This window comes from Miscanthus floridulus, chromosome 16 (genome assembly GCF_019320115.1).
Source record: "Miscanthus floridulus cultivar M001 chromosome 16, ASM1932011v1, whole genome shotgun sequence".
NCBI lineage: Eukaryota > Viridiplantae > Streptophyta > Magnoliopsida > Poales > Poaceae > Miscanthus > Miscanthus floridulus.
In genome coordinates, this window is record NC_089595.1 from 79,360,554 (window position 1) to 79,380,744 (window position 20,191).

Genomic DNA, 20,191 nt, shown 5'->3' on the forward strand with positions numbered 1-20,191 from the left:
TCAGCCTGATGGCAAACCGTCACTTGCATCATCCTTGCGCATAATAGTTTACAGAACTGTATTAGGCCACTGCAGGCGCAGCATAGTGCGCCTACTACCTGCCTTGTACAGTTGTACATCATGATGATCAGGTTACCTCGTGCTTGCTACTTAGAACAAGTTTTATACTCTGCTGTATTTCCGTTCAATGTAATGGAAATGGGGAATATCCCTAATTCGAAAAAAGGTACCTCGTCCATGTGCCCTATAAGACCCCAAGCAACCAGTGCTTAGCTTTACATATAATAAATAATTTTAATACGTCGCTTCCCAAAGGATCAGATCGGATCCAATATGGCGGCCAGGATCGGAGCTTCAGCGCCCATCGCCCTGGCGGCCGTGTTCTTGTTCCTCGTGCTCTCTGCGTCGCCTGCACAATGTAAGTGTGTAGTGCTAATCTTTAATTTGCATGTCACCGAGTAATAAGTTTATGCCATGCATGTACAGATAGTCAGATATCGACATATTTGTGTGACATGCGCATATGATCTGTCCATGAATTTGATTTGCAGGCCGTCGAGGGCGGCTACTTGAGGTTGGGAGTGCAACGAGGAGGCACCCAAGCAATAATGCTAGAGACTTTTTCCTGTGTGCCATTATAAAAGATCGTAATTTCTTGTGTGTCCCTGAAAAAATTCAGCGGTCTTCAGCGTCACTACTTTAACTTTTTCGTGTCCTTCATGCCACTTCCGTCAGTTTGGACGCTAACGCCGTCAAACTGCAGGTGTGAAAAGACGAAAATGCCCTTAAGTTCAAATATGTTATTAATTTTTTTGAGCATCTTAACGACTTCAAATAAAAAAACTCAAAACTAGAAAATTGTAGATCTCGTCGAGATCTATAATTTTCATATAAAAATTATTTTCATTTAATTCCGTAAAAAAATATGATTTGATATGATTAATATATCTTAGAAAAATCATATTATTTTTTTTACGAAATTAAATGAAAAAAAATTTATATGAAAATTATAGATCTCGACGAGATCTACAACTTTCTAGTTTTGAGTTTTTTCATTTGAAGTCGTTAAGATGCTCAAAAAAAATTAATAACATATTTGAACTTAAGGGTATTTTCGTCTTTTCACACCTGCAGTTTGACGACGTTAGTGCCCAAACTGACTGAAGTGGCATGGATGACACGAAAAAGTTGGAGTAGTGGCGCTGAAGACCGCTGAATTTTTTCAGAGGCACACAGAGAATTACGATATTTTATAATGGCACACGGGGAAAAGTCTCGTAATGCTACTGCCTACTACCACTGCTACTGCGGTCGTGAACTCCACGGCGCCATTAGATGCGAGCAAGTTCACGGTGAATTTTTGCATCTTGAGAGAATGTGACGGCGCTGAATGCTACTGTTGCATGAATGGAGAATACTGTGCCCCAGGCCATCTGCCCCAGGTGCCGGCTTGGCACCGGGCACCATTTTCAGTCAGCGTTGCGGCGAGGATACTGATCGCTTGGTCAGTACGGAAGGAACGGAGGAATAGCTGGGTTTTTCGTCAGGGTCGAGCAACAGCTCGAGAGCTAGCAGCCGCAATCGTGGAAGAGGGGAATTCTTGGGTAGCGGCAGGTTTCCAATCTCCGTCGTCAATACTGGCACATGTTCCAGTAGCCCCGAAGTCGCGAATCAAGAACAATGTAACGTAATACTCCCTCTATCCCAAATTACAAGTCATTCCAACAATCTTGAAGAGTTAAAGCATCTCAAGTTTGACCAAAATTATAGAAAAAAAATTATAAAGATTTATGACATTAAATAGATATGGTATGAAATATATAATTAATAGAAAACCGAATGATACTTAGTTGGTATAATAAATATTATTATCTTATCATTAAAAAAAATCAGCTGCCTGTTCACGCACGATCTTGTCAGGACGTTGTTGCTAGTTGGCTTGGCTGTCAGACAAGATAACCATGGCAAACTCTTGTCTGCTGCAAAATACTGGATCCCCAGAATCCAGAGAAGAGGGCCTCCGTCTCCATGTCCACTCTCCACGGTGAGCTGATAGATAACCATGGCAAACGCTAACGCATGCTTCGTGTGACCCTGACGCTGATGCCTGAGATGGCGATGGCGAGGAGCAACGGCAACAGGTCGTTTTCGATCTCGATGAAGGGCCCGGTTGCTTGCGTCCAAGCTTTGGAGCCAAGCGTGCGCTTCACTGATCCACGGCCAGAAAAAGATTAACACCATCCGCAACGCGCCAATGCCTATCGGAGCACTAACTCGGCACGTACGCAAACACGGAGCTTATCCCTTGGCCTTTTTTTTTGCGACTGCCTTTGGTTTTGTTAAGCCGGTCTTTGAGTTCATCACATATTATACGATAACCTGTCATAAGAATCAGTCCAGAATCACACGCTGGTCATGTTGATCTCTGCATGCAAATCGCAACAGATTAGTAGTACAAATAACGACCTTTTTCTTTTGAAGTGACAAATAATCACCGTCGAGTTGATACAGTTTGTCACCGGGAAGTCGGCAGGCAGGTTCAGGAAAGCAGGGTTATGAATTGGACAGGATAGGCCTCGAGGATGAGGTCTGAGTTAATTAATTAAATAATGAGATCATTGCATAAGCTGGGGCCACTATAAAATTGGGAGTCAGACTTGACAGATCCAGAGCTGCTGGTTCACCGTAGCCGCAACCATCGGTGCCGCCCCCGGTCGGGTCGCCAATCTATCAGAGGAAATGCTTATATGCTTGTTCACGTACCCAACAAGACTTGAGACTTGAGAGGAAGCTTGAACGGCAGGGAAGGCCACAGCTGCACTAGGACAGCAACGGCACCGGACGGGCAGGCACGGCTCTTCTTTGGCGTGGCAATCAGGGATGCCACGCAAAGCATTTATTCATGCACTTACGCCCGCGAGACTTCTGAGAGATGGCGTTTGACAGCAGCAACCACTGTCAACAGAGACGTGGGGTCAATTGCTTGCTTCGGGTCGCTTGCTTCTAGTAGACTAGTTTCTTCGACCATGTTTCAGTAAAATCCTTCAAAAGCAGAACTTTTAATTTGAATACAAATCTACACATAACCTACATCTGTTCAGTCTAGATGATATAATATATAGTTATTATATACTGATGTTTGTAGATGAGTGTGTTTACCTGGCTTTCGGGTGTTTCACCCTGTTTCAGCACATGATTTTTTTTATGACCGTACGATGAAGATCCAACGGCCTCCACCTCTTCTTCTACCTCCGGTCGCACCCAGCTCCGCCCCACCGCCGCCGCTCACCCAGCCGCCGACACGCGGCTTGCCTCTCCCCTGGTTACTCCTTGGCATAAATCACAAATCACATATTACAGATCACAAATCACAAGAAATAATTTTTTTCTATGGAAGGACAAGGACAAAGGTTGGGGGAGAGGCTCGCCGGAACCCTAACCACCGCCGTCGTCGTCTTCGTCTCCGATCGGCACAGATCCACAAGGAGGAGGAGGAGGAGGAGGAGGAGGAGGAGGAGGAGGAGAAGTCCTACCTCGACGGATCCGCCATGGCCGGCAAGCTCGCGCGTGGGTGGGGCTCGCCTGGAGGTCGCCGGGACGCGGGTGGGGCTCGCCAGCGCTGGGGAGAGGGAGGGAGGGAGGAGCGTCGAAGAGATGCGTCGCCGTCGCGAACCCGTGAGGGCGGAGCGTCGGGGAGGAACGTCGATTTTTTAAGTGGAGTTGGGTGTAGGCCTACACGTCAGAGGCATAGGAAAATCGTGTGTTTATGAGTGCTACAACACCCGGGTGATGTTTAGAATTCCTGTTGTAGATTACTCCTTCTGTTCTAAGTTATAAGACGTTTTGGCTTTTTTAGATACATTGTTTTTTCTACGTATTTGGACATAATATATATTTAAGTGCATAATAAAATCTATGTATTTAGACATAGTACCACGCATCCACTTGATTTGCTACCTGTACATTTGCTAACAATAATCAAGTGGATGCATTTGTACTAAATCGCAAGATAAATTAGGCCAGACAAACTTATTTTGTTAACGTTTTTTCTTCATTTGTGCAGCTTCTCAGGAAAGCTTTTCTCCCTACGGTTGTACCAAACAAGACCTATGTATTGGTCAAATAACGTACCATACGTATACAACAACGTTGTATACATGACGGCCGATGAGGCTGGATTTACGTTGCACACATGTCGTCTGATTGAGGCTAGGACAATGCATTGTGTGAACCACCGGCCGTAGTGAGGTTATTATTAGGCCCTGTTTTGGTAAGATAGAGAGGTACTAGATGCTTATATGGTTTGAGCTACCGGAGCTACGAATTCACTGTACCAAATTTGTAAAGCAGAAAAAATAGTTCAATGTTAACCTAAGATGGCAGTCAAAAGAAAAAGGAATTGTAGGAACGAGAAAGAAAAAAAAATAGGCAAACCGTGAAAACTTCTTCAGATCTCATATCATCACCGTCATAAACAAAAAGATGCCCTCCTTTTTTAGAATGTATGTGTTGCCGACCCAGCAGACCAGTGCAAGACAATAACAGATCAGGTGTAGCTTAGATGAAACATCACTTTGCTTGTCTTGTCCGGAGGATTTTGTAGTCGTATCCCACAGAAGTATGTGTCCTGTTATAGCTCACAGCAACAGTTGAACCCTCTCTTGAAGCCCAACAAAGAGAGCAAAGTTCTCTTCTTCATTGTCATCGATGGTAGTATTTAGTTGATCTTTATCAGCATCCCCCCGAGCACCACTGATCTGACCCTTCATGTGTAGATCCCCATAGCCTCTGACAGAAATTGCAGCAGGATAACACAAGGCAATGATTTTTTTGTATGACATGGATCTACACAATATAACAAGAAATCAATGGCAGGGAATTGCCGTGGCCAAAAAAAAATGAGGAAGCGAAGTCTAGCATCTTTAAAGAAAATAGAGAGGAAAAGGAAACTGAAAAATTACTGGGCTCTGTTTATTCCTCTAGCCCTTGGTGGCAGCAATACAACCCAAAATCCGTCATTTTTTGTCTGGCATGGATCGAGTCATCGTAAAATTTTAGGGTGTTTTTTTTTTTCATCAAACAAAATCTCCAAGTGGATGGCATAAATGCATGAACTAAATTTTGCAAGTAGAACACCAAAAACAAAAATAAATAAAGGGTGACAACAGGAATGTTTTAGATACACAAAAGTACTGGGTCCAATGTTATGTAGAATCTATAAGACAATCCAATTACAGAAGATTCTGTAGAAGTTGTGGAGGCCAAAAGCTAATAGAAATAAAAGAATAGTGGGCAGTAGAATAACTCCATTTTTTTGCTCTGGACAGTACAATCCAATAACTATTGCTACTCTCAGTATGATGCAGTTCTTGTATGGAAGTATATATTTGTAAACCTCATTATTTTTACTGCCAGCCTGTATGGAAGTATATATTCGTAAATAGGATTCCTAATGCTTGTATGTTTTTGGAAGTCCTACGGCGATTCAGCACCACATGCAAATAGCACTGCAGACCAGGCCATGCAGTAAAGTAACGATGAATTTGGCAAAATACTAAAGTAATCGCAGTCGACTCACTGTAGACATCCGATGAGCTGCAAAACAAAAAAATATTACAAGATCCAGGAAACGCTAGAATCCCTACACCCAGCCCACAAGCCAGTGAAAGTGGGACACATTTTTATGCACCCAAATTAGAAACCACATCTAATTCATGGTAAGAACAGGAAAACTGGAACATAACAGAATATCATAACTGAATCATAAAATCTCCAAATTGGTCATATAAGTTTTTTAAAAGGTTGTGCTAATGCTAAGTAAGCCAGTGAACGTGGGACACATTTTTATGAAACGGTAAAACCCAAAGCATATTATGATGGAAAATGTACATGGAACTTACTTATGTGTCAGTAAAAGTACAAGAAACACTTGAGTGACCACCTTGTACCTGCCAAAGTCCAAAGATATTAGGGGTACATCATGCATCATTTTTGGAAAACAACTGTGTCAATGTTTTTAGCAGCGAAAGGGAGCATCTTATGAAATTTTAAAGTTGGAGCTACATACTATAAGCCAGAAGCAAGCATGATGGATGTGGAGATGGATGTGGAGATAGAACAAATAGGCATTGAATTAACCGATATAGGTTCTTTGGACCAAAAAAGTAAAAAGAATTCCATACAACTTTGTCCTGAACCGTTTGACATGATTGTACATAATTTTGAACTCAACATGTAAGTGCATTTCTCAAAGGCAGTTCGTACGCATCACTCAAATTTCACAAATCGATCAACATGCAGTACCAATGCTTGTAATCAAAATCATGGTTGTGCTAGTGTAGTAGTAAATTTTGTATAAAGCTCAAGAAAGTCCACAATTTGGATGAACCAATGAAACCCATTTTCTTTCCAAAACTCAAATCAATACACCAAAGATGTGAATAACGCCGGCACTTACGATGAGCCAACCAAACCTATGATTTATGGGGAAGAGTTAGTTTCTTAGCAGGTATTTGTTCATATGAAAGTATCACTCATCAAAGAATTCGATATATTTGTTTCACAAGAACTCACCTTTTTTTTTATTCTGGAACTCATCCACACCTGCAGTAAAGAAACGTGTAATTGAAAACTGCTCTCATAGGCTTAAACTAACCAGGTATTCCCGAGGCATCGCGCGTCTGAGTACCACTCCGGCCCCCTTACGATTCCCCCTGGGAGGAGCACGGAAATGAAGAGATGAGATGACAGGGACGGAGGAGGAGAAGAGGGTGAGGCCCTGCCAGATCCAGCCGCGGGCGCTGCATGCGAGGGAGAGGCCAACCGCATCCGTATCGGCCGTTGCTGCGCGGTCCGCGGCTCGCGACGCAGCTGGGTTCGTCGAGCAGAGGCGGCTAGGGTTTCGTGGAGCATAGGAACACACGAATCGGAGGAAGGAGGCAAATCAACGCTGTAATTTTTTTTTTTTTTTTTTGTTATTGTGGAACGTCTGGTTGATGGCCAAACTAATCTGCTTTGATAAGAGTAGATATATAGATGATGCCTTGACGCTCTCGTGGCCTCGTCTCGCCTCTGCACATTCTTTTCAAGCAGAGCAGCAGGTACGTGTATTTCCTCTTGTTACTTCCACACGCCGCGGCCCCATCAAATCTCACGGACATCGTGCATCCGTGCAACAGAAGCACGAGGATGGAGGCAATTGGAACGTGATCATGCTTGATCGGTCGCGGGTCAGTGGTCACCCCCTGCGGTGTCGGTGTACTCCTACAAACGTACGTACGTTCATGCAGACAAGGCAAGCAGACACCAGGGATCGTGGAAAATGCGACCAGGGATCGTGGAAAATGCGCCGGTCAAAACCAAGCATGCATGCGTCGTACGAACCGGCGAGCGCGGGCGGGTGGGCCGGGACTCGCGTCATCGTGTGAAAGCGCCGTGTTTGTCGTTTGTTTATATTTACACTGAAGCTTCTTTGTTGCATTCTCCAAGGATTACGGCATGCTAGCCAGTCCCGCCGCGCAATACCATAGAAAATAAGAATATTTTTGTTCCATTATTTCCAAAGTGATGTCTATGTGATCGCAAGTATAGTAAGTAAACATGAGAAATAATTCAGCATGCATGGTTGTTGCTTCATATATCGACAAATTATGCTTTCATATAAAAGAGAGTCAAAGAACAAAGACATGAGAGGTGTTGAACATCTGAATTAGAAAGAACAGTAAAACATAAGGAGGCCATTCAGTAGTTCTTGCAGAGATCGGAAGCCGAAGCAAGAAACAACATGTACCATTTCAAATATATTCAACTACAACCACCAAAACTGAATTCATAGTAATATTTGGCTGGCAGCGTCATGGCCAGAATTATGAAGGCCAATATGCCTTAATTGGAGCTAATGAATATTACGCCTTCTCGGTATTCTGGTCATCACAAATTCCATAGGTAGAAAGTTGTGTCAATGAACGAATGTCAATGAATGAATGAGATTAGCAGGCAGAGTCAGAAAATCTGTAGCTGGTTATGTACATCAGAAATAGTGTAAATCTAAGTTAGTAGGAATGGATGAATATTTTGAAGCAACATTGTACGAATACAACATAAACAACAGTTGGCAAATGGTGCATTAGATCTATTAAGTTTTGTTGCAACCAGAAAGAAATTAGTGTAAACGAATCAGTAATCCCTAGTATAGTCCTTATAGAAGAGCTGTACACATATATGTTGCAAGCATCAGATGAGGAATAAAAAGATTTACCAAGAATAGCATACGACGGAAGTATGCATGGGTCAATGTTAGGAAATCAGGACTAATTTGTGCATTCATGTGAAAGAACGAACACATATACAGCTATATACTTATATTGGCCGTGGGTCTACTGTGCTGAACACCTCATGTAGACCAATGGAAAAAATGCATAGATTATTTAGGAGTATACATATTTTTGTCGTGGGAAAAAAGAATCGTGGCCTGCATCTAACATTAGTGCGATACCAAATTTAACCCTTCATTACAGTCTTTTCACTTTTGAGGGGGGGTGGGGGTGGGGTCTATGAACCCATATGAAATGCATGCAAGAATCAGAGGCGGAAAAATATACTGAAGAAGCATAGAGGAGAGGAAGTCCAAATAAACATATAAAACAAAGGTCGTGTGCGGGGAACATGTCAAGTATCTGGGGAGTAGCATGGTGCAGGCCTTCTCAGCACCTGGGCAAGATCATAAGGGCATAAGGCTCTCGAGTTTGGAGTGAAGCAATAAAGGTACAGCACGAAACTCCTAACGATATTCATAGGATGTAGACCAGATGTGTGCAACTACTCTCTTAAGGAAACTCTGAACACAACTGTAGTAAACATATAGACCTTGCCTTTTGGAATTTAGAATGTTGTAATTCAAAATTGTACCCTGACCGATGCATGTCCATGAATGTAAAAATATTGTGTATAAAGTGGAAGGAGGGAAAAAGAGGAAATGAAAGGCTGCATCTTGTTCTGAAAGGGGTAACAACTCCTTCGTAATGATTTTTGTAGTATCCCAGTTAATAATCGATGACAATAGAGCTGTTCCAACCAATATTGCTACATATTTATGCTATACATTAACTGAATACAAACTGCTACCTCTGGTGTCTAACAGTTTGCAAATGAAGGTGTTTCGTGTTGAACATAGCAAGATACCTGTAAGCGATGTGGTTGTAGCTGCACAACATTCAGTTAGCATGTCTAGTACCAACTAAGTATGAAATATAGTCAGAAAATAGAAGACTGTGAAATTCCTAAGGAGGTTTAAGTCAGAGCACTCTGTAATGAACTGCACCAAAAGTTAATATTTGTAACTTTGTACTATGCAAACGTGCGTAATCAAGTGATCCATCACGCCAAAAAGAGGTAAATGGAACTGTAGCAATGGAATCAATGTGGTGGCAAACTAAATCTACAAAACTAAATAGACTGAACTAAATAGGTTCCAGTTTGAATAGATTCAACATGACCAACAACCTCTTGTCTGAACAAACAGAGCCATTTAGAGGAGTCTTACGTATATTTTGCACTGGTTACATGCAAATTTGAACGCCTGGGCAAAAGGAAGACATGGCATTGATTGGAAAGGATGTGGTAAAGGTTGTTAGAACATTTATTTGACCAACATCTAGCCATTCTTTTTATTTAACAAAACAAAGGCATGCAAAAAGGGCAGAATTAGATAAGGAGGTAAAACATATCATAGAAGTAATTTGTAGTGATCCAATATCAAAGAATAAATCAACAACAGAGGTGATTTCTCTGAAGTTCTCTGTTTTTACCTTTCTTCTCTTCTCATATATACATAAACATTCAGTCGAAGCTGTAAAGCATCCACACCTCTTAAATTCAAAACCTCATAAGAGCACAGCAGAACAGAGAAGCCAAAAGAATGCGTACGTTGAACCCCCAGCAGCCACACTGCAGGCTGCAACTGTACCACACCTGCTCCATGAATCTGTAGAAATCATTATTAGCACACAAATGTGTAGGGCAAAGATTTGCAGTTCAATTTGGGAAAGCTGAAAAAACATGCATACATTGAACCCCAACAGCCTGGGCAAAGGAAACAGGTTTTGGAGCTATTAACTTGAGCAGAGAGGAAGGAGAGAACCGTCAAGCATCCACACATGGAAGGGTATCCTCTTAATCTGAAAATGTACATCAACTATTACCGGGCGAGAACGTATATTACATATGGAACCGCTTATTGACTAAAGTAGCTTCCAATCCATACGTTAGGGAGCACCAAATGACTTACTCTGAACTGTTGGAAGTATTCATTTTTTCAGTTGGTGGAACTGTTGTGCGTTTGCTTTACAGCCCGGACAGAAATAATCAGCATTTTCCAAATCCTATGACACAATGGCAAGTTAGCAAAAGGTAGTCATAAAATAATTGCATATAGATATCAAGCAATAAGGACATCAAAATGTCATCATATAAAGGCAAGGAAATAGGTTCCATGTTGTTGCATGTCAGGTCACATTGGACGTGGACCAAAATCTGGCACTCATCACAACAAACCCGCCACAAAGTGCCTTTGAAGTCAGCACCCAAAATATTTACATGACCACTGACCCACTAAATGATGCTTGAAGGTGAGTACTACATAAGAAAGTCACATAACACAGAATGTTCTGCAATTTTGTAAATAGAATTGACCCAAAATCCACTGTAAAATAATATGGAGTCATGGCAATTAATCAGACCTAAAATAAAATGCTATGTTAAGATTCATAGTGAGGTACCGGGGTGGCTGTGGCGGCACCAACCTTTTTCTGCAGCAGCAAGAGGAACGGATTACGAAGATTCATACACATGAGATATCAGAAATAGAATCGACGCGAGCAGGGGCAGGCCAGGCCCAAAACGAAGGGCGTCCTTACCTGCCGCGCCCGTTGCAGGCGTCCGCCGTGAAGCCAACAATAGCTCGGTGGCCCGGGGAGGCGACAGGGTAGCCGGCGCAGGCGTGATGGCGCCGGGCTGCGCCGCTAGGGTTTGGCCACGCCGGAGGTCCCGTGATGGCGCGGCCAGATCCGGAAAGAGGGAAGGGTGGAGCGCACGTCTCGGGGAGAGGCGGAGCTCGTCGCGAAGCCGAGCCGTGGCATCGCGGCTTCTGCGGCGCGGCGACGTCGGAGAGGGGGAAGGGAGCGAGGTGGCAGCCCTGCAGGGCGGCCTGGCGAGGGGCTCCACGCGGCGTGTAGGGCAGGTGGGTGCGGCGGAGAGGGCCGGCGCGTCTCGCGAGGGTCGTAGAAGGTGTCGTGTGGGTGGGAGACTGGAGAGTTCGGGAAGTCGCGGCCTCGTGGGTGACGGACGGGCAGGAAGGGAATGTTTGGTTCGGTGGGAGGAGGCGTCACGTGAGGGTATAAAAAGAATGGGTCTACTGCATAACCATATACTCCCTCCATCTCAAATTGTAAGTCATTCCAAGAATCTTGGAGAGTCAAAGTTTTTCAAGTTTGATCAAATTTATATAACAAAATAATAATATTTATCATACCAAGTAAGTATCATTAGATTCTTCATTAGTTATATTTTCATATTATACCTATTTGATGTCATCAATTTTTGTGTTTCTCTCTATAATTTTAGTCAAACTTGAAAAAGTTTGACTCTCCAAGATTCTTGGAATGACTTACAATTTGGGATGGAGGGAGTATTTTATATAATTTCAATACATGAATTTTTTTTTTGCACCATAAGATTAAGATCCAACAATCTCTATTTTTCTTCTACCTCTAGTCTTTTTCTACCTTCAGACAATTAAAAGATCACAGATCACAAATTACATATCATAGAAAACAATTTTTTTCTATGAAATGATAAATTACAGAGCGATTGGTTTCATTGTTGTCCGTTCATCATGGGTCGCGTCATGGGGCCACCTGACACCTGACATATTACAGAGCGATTCGTGTTCGCGTTCACGTCCTCTCTCTCACGGACGCGACCAGGCCCCTGACACGACCACGCGCATCGTCTCTCTCTAGCGTTCGCGTTTACTGGCTTGCAGATCTGACGGACGTAGATAACCGAGGCAATGATCCGGCGACTAAAAATTCATGTGCTTTTTTTTTCTAAAACACACGTGTATTGTATAGTATTTCTGAATAAAAAAACAAATTACAGAATCCGTCGGTACTTCACAAGATAAATTTAATAAGCTTAATTAATTTATCATTAGTATATGTTTACTGTAGCACTACATTGTTAAATCATAAACTAATTAGGCTTAAAAGATTTGTCTTGTAAATTAGTCGCAAGCTGTACAATTAGTTTTATAATTAGCCTATATTTAATACTATATGTATCGAACATTCAGGGGACGACGACCAAAATTCACCCCATAAGGGCGGACAGGGGGAGGGGGGGAAGAAAACCGAGCGCCATACCGCGAACAGTAAAGGACGTTTTGGTATATAGGAATAAAGTTTATTATTATGGTAGATTTTCGTCTTCTTCAAAGTTCATCACACAATATAGGGGGGCCGATCAGACCAGCACATGACGTGGGTCCCGACGGCTTCAACGACGAGCGAGTCAATACGAGACGAGTGCTCCCGACGACGGCTCAGCCGTAAAGCGTGATTTCCCTTCCTTCCTCCCTTTGTTCGTGTCGTTATCCCCGTTCTCATCTCGTGGGCCTCTCTCTGCCTTCCTTCACCGGATAAAGCCCGTGAGGCGTGTCGCTTTCGAGGTCGTCTCGGCGGCGGTACAGCGGAGCGAGCGCCCGCGTCGTCCGGCCCCCGCCCCAGCCGCCTCACGACGACGCAATACGAACCACATACGGCATGTTCATTTCGTCGTAAACGATTGTAGATTATTTATTGCTGGCTAGTTTAGCTGGTTTAATATAAAAAAATATTATTTTAGCTTATAATCTATAATCGTATACAATCGTATAAGCCGAACGCTGCTGATTTTTTACCTCTTGCGGCGGCCGTGGGTTGCACGTCCCTTTTCTTTTGCCCTCGACACCACAAAAGCAGCGACGTCGCGTCGCGTCACGTCAGTCGTCTGTTGCGCATGAGCCTCCGCTGTTCCACCTTGATTCCCCGGCGCCGGATGGGACTGGCAGCGCCCGCCCGGGACACAACCGGTTGGATCCGAACCGTGCCGAGCGCGATGCCCCCACTCTAGAGCGAGCAGGGCAGCTGGGCAAGAGCAAGGCGACACGGGACGGGAGGAAACATTTTGCATTCGTCAACAGAAGTGCCGGCGCAGCCTGACAGGGACAGCGGACGCGAGACGCGGCGCGCGCGCGCGAGAGAGAAACGTCCGGATTAGCGCAAGATCTGTTGTGTGTGCTGGGCGACTGTCGAGCAGACGTGGAGTATTTGTAGCCCACGAGCCAGAGCTAATCGGTTCCTTTCCCAATCCTGGTGCGGTGACGGGCCGACGGCAAGGCTGACTGGAAAGTGGAAGCCATCCGCGTCGCGTCGCGTCGAGAGGGCGAGACGAGACACCATTTGTTACGTGACGTGACACGGCACACAAGCTCGAGGACGAGCAGAGCAGGATCGCAGTAAAGCACCCTCACCGAACCAGAACGTCCCGAAACGGTGGACCACGAGACCCGGCGTAGTGTGCGCGAACCACGAGCCCCGTGGCGCGATTGCCTGGCGAGGGGAGGCTTCGCGATCGCGAATCGCGCGATAAAACCCGCGGCCCGCCCATCCTGATCCGCCCCCAAATCCTTACGACTGCCGTGCGCGTCCCGCTCCTGCCCCCAGCGAGGAGAAAGCCCCCGAACCCCACAGCCAGCCGCAGCCCCACACGCGCAGCCCGCCACACCCACACCCACACTCACCACCGCACGGCATCAGCCTCCTCCGTCCCCGTCCAACATCAATCGGGTCAGCCTGCGCCGGGGGGCGGCCACAAGCGTCGCTCTTTAAGAGCCCGTTTGCAGGGTTTCGTCCGGCTCCGGCTCCGATACTGTAGCACAGAGTTGGAGAAGCTTAAAATCGTGGCTCGGCTTCTCCTCTCCTCAGTTCATTTTCTGATTCGAAATCTAAAACGGCTCCGTGCTACAGTGTCGGAGACGGAGCCGGAAGAAGCCCCTCCAAACGGGCTCTAAGGGCGCGTTTGTGACCCTGTACCTGGTCGGCCTGGGCAGCCCAACTGGTCCAGGCCTGGGCAGTGTCGATGCAGGACCCACAGGATACCCCGCAAGGGAGAGAGAAGATCTAGTTCAATTAGGATTCTTCCCATGTAATCTTAGTAGTAGAACTATTAAGTAATCCTACTAGGAAATCTCATTGTAAACCGACTAGGACTCTGGCCTCCTGACTATATAAAGGAGGGCAGGGCTCCTGAGAGAAGAAGACGACAATTATACAACACAACATATCACAATCAATCCAACGCAAAAGGCTAACGTCGACTGGACGTAGGGTTATTACTCGATCTACGATCGAGGGCCTGAACCAGGATAAATCGACTGTCTCTTGCGTTTACCGTCGAGTTCTGCATACGCCGAAGCCCGAACAATACTGCCCCGGGTACCCCCGTGGCAGGCTATCGGTGGTGAAACATCGACAGGCAGGCCTGCCCTAAGTGGTGCAACAGGTCTTGTTTGCGCATGTATACCCAGTGAGCCCGGTTCAAGCGAGGCTGTGTTTGTCATCGAAGAGGCAGCCGGGCTGAGAGGCTAACCGCCGCCCGAAATTGCCTGCGAGCAGCCGAGCTCGCCAGAAACGAACCCTAGCGGCGTTTCTCCAGGGGCAGACGGTGGCGTCGTATTTGACTCCAGGAAACCGGGCTCGCTCGCGAGCCAAGGCCGCAAACACGGGAGCCTGCAGCCCATGAGCGCAAGGCCGGCCTGGGCCACGTAGCCCCACACGCGCAGCCCGCCACACCCACACCCACACCCACACACACCACCGCACGGCATCAGCCTCCTCCGTCCCCGTCCAACATCAATCGGCTCAGCCTGCGCCGGGGGGCAACCACAAGCGTTGCTCTTTAAGAGCCCGTTTGCAGGGGTTTCGTCCGGCTCCGACACTGTAGCACAAAGTTGGAGAAGCTTAAAATCATGGCTCGGCTTCTCCTCTCCTCAGTTCATTTTCTGACTCGAAATCTAAAATGACTTCGTGCTACCGTGTCGGAGACGGAGCCAGAATAAGCCCCTCCAAACAGGCTCTAAGGGCGCGTTTGCGACTCTGTACCTAGTCGGCCTGGCCAGCCCCCAGGCCCCTGCCCATCAGTTCAGCCTCGGCTGGACATCTCTCGAGTTTGTACTGGGTAAGCGCTCTCTCCCTGTCCCTCTCCCTCTCCCTCTCTCCTTCTCTCTCCATCCATTTGGGGATCTTTTTCCCGTTCGATTCTCCCATTGTTTTGGCGCCGAGATCGAATCGCCGGGAGGCGCAATCGTCCGTTGGGAGCACGAAGGTCGTAGTTGTAGCCACTAGCCAGTGTTGGCCTGCGCAAGTCATCACCGGGTCGTCCTCTCCGCTCTTAGGGCGCGGCGCTTAGCCGCCCGGTTGGCGGTTGCCCCCATGGTGTCGGCTCCGTCCTAGATCGTTTCCCCAGATTTTCTGGCTTTCCGGAGGCCTTACCGGCTCGCCGGCCCCTTGCGTTGGTTGGTTCCCCGGGCCCTCGATTCCTGCATATTTTTTCTACTAGTTCTGATTTGGCGTTGGAACTCGCAAGTGCCGCTCACCTGCTTTGTTGTTTGCGGCCGTCCGGAAGCACGAGGGACCGGGGGCTCCTACCCTGAGAAAGCTCCCCATGTCCCCCTCGCCTCGTGCTTGCGGCTGCCTAGTTAGTACTTCCCCTCGAACATGTTTGATGCAGTTCTTCAGCTGCAAATCACCGATACGCTAGTGTGTTCGACACATTCTTCGTCAGGTTGCCTTGCCTGTTTAGAATACCCTGAGTTTTTTTTCCTTCTCTGGAAATTATCTCCATCTGTAGTAGTATTTTGGGAGTCCTTTATGCGGTTCTCAGATCAAGTTTTGTCTGAATACGGGTATTTTGGGTTCATCACAAGATATGCCTGGTCGACACGGTTGTGGGCTCATTCCTGCTGTTGCCATTTGGACTACTTTTTTCATACGAGGTTGTAGCTTTCTTTATGCGCGGCCCTGCACTAAAAAAGAACTATGCCTAGACCTTCTAGATTTATCTACCGTTCTCGGGCAAAGTTGGTATACCCCAAGGCTTCTTCCAGATCTGTTGTCTTATGTAATTTGGCATGTCATTGCAGAAATAGCTTGGTGCTCTTAATTATAACCATTGAAAATGGTCAGCGGGAGGCCGAATGGTGAACTGGATGCATGGTTTAGGAGCCTCATGGTGACCTCTATCAGCGAGAAGGGGCAGGCTGGAAGTGGTGGTCCAGTGCCAACATTATCTGGATGGAAGGACCTTCCGATGGAGCTCCTGGTGAGGATAATATCGACTGTTGGCGATGATAGGATGGTCATTGTGGCATCTGGTGTTTGCACAGGCTGGCGTGACGCGCTGGGATGGGGGGCCACTAATCTTTCCCTTACATGGTGAGCAAGTTTCTCTCCTTCACTGCACCTCTTTAGTCAATTTTGCAGAGTGTTATGACTTTGCCATAATGATCGAAAAGGCTGTGCACTAGTTGTTGGATTCCTCAAAAATATGATGATTTTGCAATATTCCATCTGAATCCTTCCCAATATGTTGTACTCAGTTCCCTGCAGATCATTTTTCTTATTATCCAATCATTTCTTCTGTAAATGAAAATCACCTATAAGGCTATAACCCCGTGTGCTGAAATGGTCCCATTTTGCACTGATGATCTCATCCTTCCTACATGGTGGCTGCGACCAATTAGCCAAGTTAGCAATGTGTTTCAGGGGAAGTGTTAAGGGAATTCGTTTGTTTTGTTTACCATGTTGTGTTGTACATTGCTCTTTCAGTTAAAGAGAACTCCCCACCTTATCCGTTATTTTTAAATTATTTTTACCTCTGGAAGCAACCTGAATATTTTCAGTTCTATTATATGAGTTTAGAATAGGCTCATCTGATATTGCTTTAGGTCTATGTAATGTAACTTGCCATTGTGTACGCTATGGATATTCATATGCTTGTCTCATAAGAAACTTCGAAACGCAACTAGACCTGCTCATTGACTTTCCATTTGCTTTCCTTAGAAGAAAACCTTATGGTCTGCGGTCCTTGATTTGTCTAAGTTGCCAAGCCACAAAGTTGGTATCCTTGATTTAAGTAATAATATGTGGTGAGTGGAGAAAACTAAGTCAATGAATGGCTTCATCTATCACCATAGCTTTAGCATGCACATAAGATGCATCTATACCAAATTACATGAAGAACTTTTAGTTGTCTTTAAACAAAATCGCTGCATCAATTACTTACCTGGTGGCCCAATGCAATGGATTGAAATCAAGTTTACCCCTGGATGATTTATCATAGTTAATACTATTTTCATCCTACTTTTGGGTCTGAGGATGACATATTTCTTCCTGCTTTTTCCTAACAGCCAACCCCTCTGCTTGTGCCGAATTATATTTGGTTATATGCATAGCTTTTAAACAATGCACTGGCTAAGCTGAAAATTATATCACTTGCAGGTGCAAACAGAGCATGAATAATTTAATGATATCTCTTGCCCACAAGTTTACAAAGTTGCAAGTTCTCACTCTTCGGCAAAACAAACCTCAGCTTGAAGACAGTGCAGTAGAGGTTGTTGCCAACTACTGTCATGATCTACGTGAGTTAGACCTCAGTAGAAGCTTCAGACTTAGTGACCGCTCCTTGTATGCATTGGCCCATGGATGCCCACGGCTTACAAGACTGAACATTAGTGGATGTTCCAATTTCAGTGATACTGCCTTGATTTACCTTACTTGCCGCTGTAAAAACCTGAAGTGCCTGAACTTGTGTGGATGTGTGAAGGCTGCTACTGACAGAGCTTTGCAGGTACTTTTCGTCATATCAAGTTTTGCTAAACATGTTTCTAGTATGAACATCTACGTAGTTTCTATAATTATGATGCAGGCTATTGCTCTGAACTGTGGGCAGCTGCAATCTTTGAACCTAGGCTGGTGTGATGTTGTTACAGATAAGGGAGTGACCAGCTTAGCGTCAGGATGTCCTGATCTCAGAGCTGTAGACTTGTGTGGTTGTGTTCTTATAACAGGTATTTGATCTGATTCTTTAGCAACTTAGTTTTCTTTTGTGCTTGTTGGACCGCAGTCAGTTAAGTTTAGATGGCACTGAAACCTAGCACATCCTATCTTCAACTTGCCCCCATGTTTGTTACTTCAGTCATTTGATAGGTAGAGTATGCCTTTTGTTTCGATCACAGTGCTCCATTAGACTACTATATCAAGCCATCATATGTGCCCAGCACATTCTTTCTGAAAGATCAGCCCTGACTAATGAGATGCAGTTTTATCTGAAGAAATCTGATGGGGTGCGTGGGGTGTCCACATACAGTGTATTACAGTCGTTACACCTGCACATATGCAAATATAATAGAGCGAGCATATCAATATCAGCATGCTTGCTTATAGCCTCGGTGGTAACTGAGCATATCAATACAGCGTGCTTGCTTATAGCCTCGGTGGTAACTGGGGCAGTTGATCACTGTATACAAGAGTAAACTTGTTTGTTCTTCACTAGATATCTTGTTTGTTCTTCACTAGATATCAGTGTTTGCTGTCATTATTTCAGACTCTTAGACTGAGCACCACAAGGGTCTGTTCTTGTAGCTTATAGTGAGCTTTGAGCACCATAGTCATCTTTTCAACTCTTCATTGCAGATGAGAGTGTGGTTGCTCTTGCCAACGGATGTCCGCACCTGCGCTCGTTGGGCCTCTACTACTGCCAGAACATCACGGACCGTGCCATGTACTCCCTCGCAAACAGCCGCGTGAAGAGCAAGCGTGGGAGGTGGGATGCAGTGAAAGACGGGCTCGCGAACCTCAATATCAGCCAGTGCACCGCCCTGACACCCCCAGCGGTGCAGGCCGTCTGCGACTCCTTCCCGGCACTGCACACCTGCCCCGAGAGGCACTCCCTCATCATCAGTGGCTGCCTCAGCCTCACGTCAGTCCACTGCGCCTGCGCCCTCCACCCACACCGTGCCGGGAGAGCGCTGATGGCCAACCATGCGTACTAAGCTTGTTGGTGGCTTGGCGCCGATGGTTCTCGTGAATGGGGGCGTTTGCCTGGTGGTGGTGGCGTCCTCCAGGTGTAGAGGAAGCTCCCTGTGTACATAAACTCGAGACTTGGTGGTGTAATAAGACACTGCTGTGGTAGGACTTTGTGTGATAATCATGGAGTGGCGAATTTCTGGAGCGTGGCATGTGTACTCCAGTGCTACCTGGACATTGACTAGAAATGCTGTGGTATCTGGTATCTAGTGGACTTCTGTGTAATATGTATTTATTTTATGGACTTTGTAGGGTTGCAGTCAGATCTGTCTCTAGAAGGAGACCCGTTGTGGAACCCAGGAGACCCGTTGTGGAACCCAAACATAAAATGGTGTCTAACACAATATTTATAGTATCTAACAGAGTATCTATATGGAAGACTCATTTTAGGTGTCAGGAGAGGCATATATAAGACCCATTTTAGATGTCAGAAGAGACATAAACTAAATTTGAGTATCCTCTCTTCTGGAGATCCATTTGCAAAAAAATGTTGTCTTTTGGGTCTTATTGTTGGAGAAGAGAAAAAATAGGTATTGACGTAGCGCTACCGAAAAGACGAATATGTCTTATATTTTGAGCTACTGTTGTTGAAGACAGTCTAATCTTAATGGCAAATGCATGGCTCTGTTGGAATTTTTGCAAAGGGAAAAATACTAGGGGAATTGGAGTGTTACCTTAGAAACTCACTTCGACAGGCCCTATAATGGGGGAAATTGGAAAACCCACCCCCATTAATTACTTGGTTTTTGTGTTTGTCCCTTGATGAATTTTGTTGCAAATGTAAAAACATGTAACACACCTGTGTGGGTTTGTTGCAAAACCATCCCCGTACACACATGCTTAACCAATTTAACGCACTTTCATCCATCTGGAACTACCAACATAACATATCTATCTATAGATAGATATGTTATATCTTATAAAAAATAATTTGGCTGGTTTTCTATCTCAACATGCAAACTATTCATGTCATTCCCACATCATTCCCTCATTAGTATTTATGGCATTCT

General features: G+C 45.4%; 2 protein-coding genes across 28 annotated transcripts; one reads left to right on the forward strand and one right to left on the reverse strand.

The window, feature by feature from the left end:
- Nucleotides 1–1,887: 1,887 nt before the first annotated feature.
- LOC136511905 (uncharacterized) lies at nucleotides 1,888–11,350 on the reverse strand. Of its 25 annotated transcripts, none has more exons than XR_010772916.1 (10): nucleotides 10,914–11,350; nucleotides 10,776–10,805; nucleotides 10,286–10,379; nucleotides 10,065–10,175; nucleotides 9,807–9,982; nucleotides 6,574–7,922; nucleotides 6,458–6,473; nucleotides 3,160–5,948; nucleotides 2,467–3,042; nucleotides 1,888–2,379 (listed from the first exon to the last, which is right to left on the reverse strand). XR_010772916.1 is itself a non-coding variant. In XM_066505926.1 (10 exons), the coding sequence occupies exons 3-7, from the start codon at nucleotides 10,306–10,308 to the stop codon at nucleotides 4,638–4,640; spliced, it is 516 nt and encodes a 171-aa protein (XP_066362023.1). In that variant the 5' UTR covers nucleotides 10,309–10,379; nucleotides 10,776–10,805; nucleotides 10,914–11,350; the 3' UTR covers nucleotides 1,888–2,379; nucleotides 2,467–3,042; nucleotides 3,160–3,732; nucleotides 4,435–4,637. The 25 variants fall into 25 exon arrangements, 9 of the variants coding, with proteins under 9 accessions (XP_066362023.1, XP_066362022.1, XP_066362021.1 ...); XR_010772915.1 differs by having other exon boundaries at nucleotides 6,574–8,016; XR_010772911.1 differs by lacking the exon at nucleotides 6,458–6,473 and having other exon boundaries at nucleotides 3,160–5,595; nucleotides 5,901–5,948; nucleotides 6,656–6,713; nucleotides 6,824–9,982.
- A 3,809-nt stretch (nucleotides 11,351–15,159) lies between these two features.
- On the forward strand, nucleotides 15,160–19,536 carry LOC136512984 (F-box protein SKP2A-like). Of its 3 annotated transcripts, XM_066506984.1 has the most exons (5): nucleotides 15,160–15,273; nucleotides 16,238–16,529; nucleotides 17,595–17,943; nucleotides 18,022–18,163; nucleotides 18,789–19,536. In XM_066506984.1, the coding sequence occupies exons 2-5, from the start codon at nucleotides 16,273–16,275 to the stop codon at nucleotides 19,145–19,147; spliced, it is 1,107 nt and encodes a 368-aa protein (XP_066363081.1). In that variant the 5' UTR covers nucleotides 15,160–15,273; nucleotides 16,238–16,272; the 3' UTR covers nucleotides 19,148–19,536. The 3 variants fall into 3 exon arrangements, with proteins under 3 accessions (XP_066363081.1, XP_066363079.1, XP_066363080.1); XM_066506982.1 differs by having other exon boundaries at nucleotides 17,595–18,163; XM_066506983.1 differs by lacking the exon at nucleotides 15,160–15,273 and adding an exon at nucleotides 15,284–15,610 and having other exon boundaries at nucleotides 17,595–18,163.
- Nucleotides 19,537–20,191: the final 655 nt, after the last annotated feature.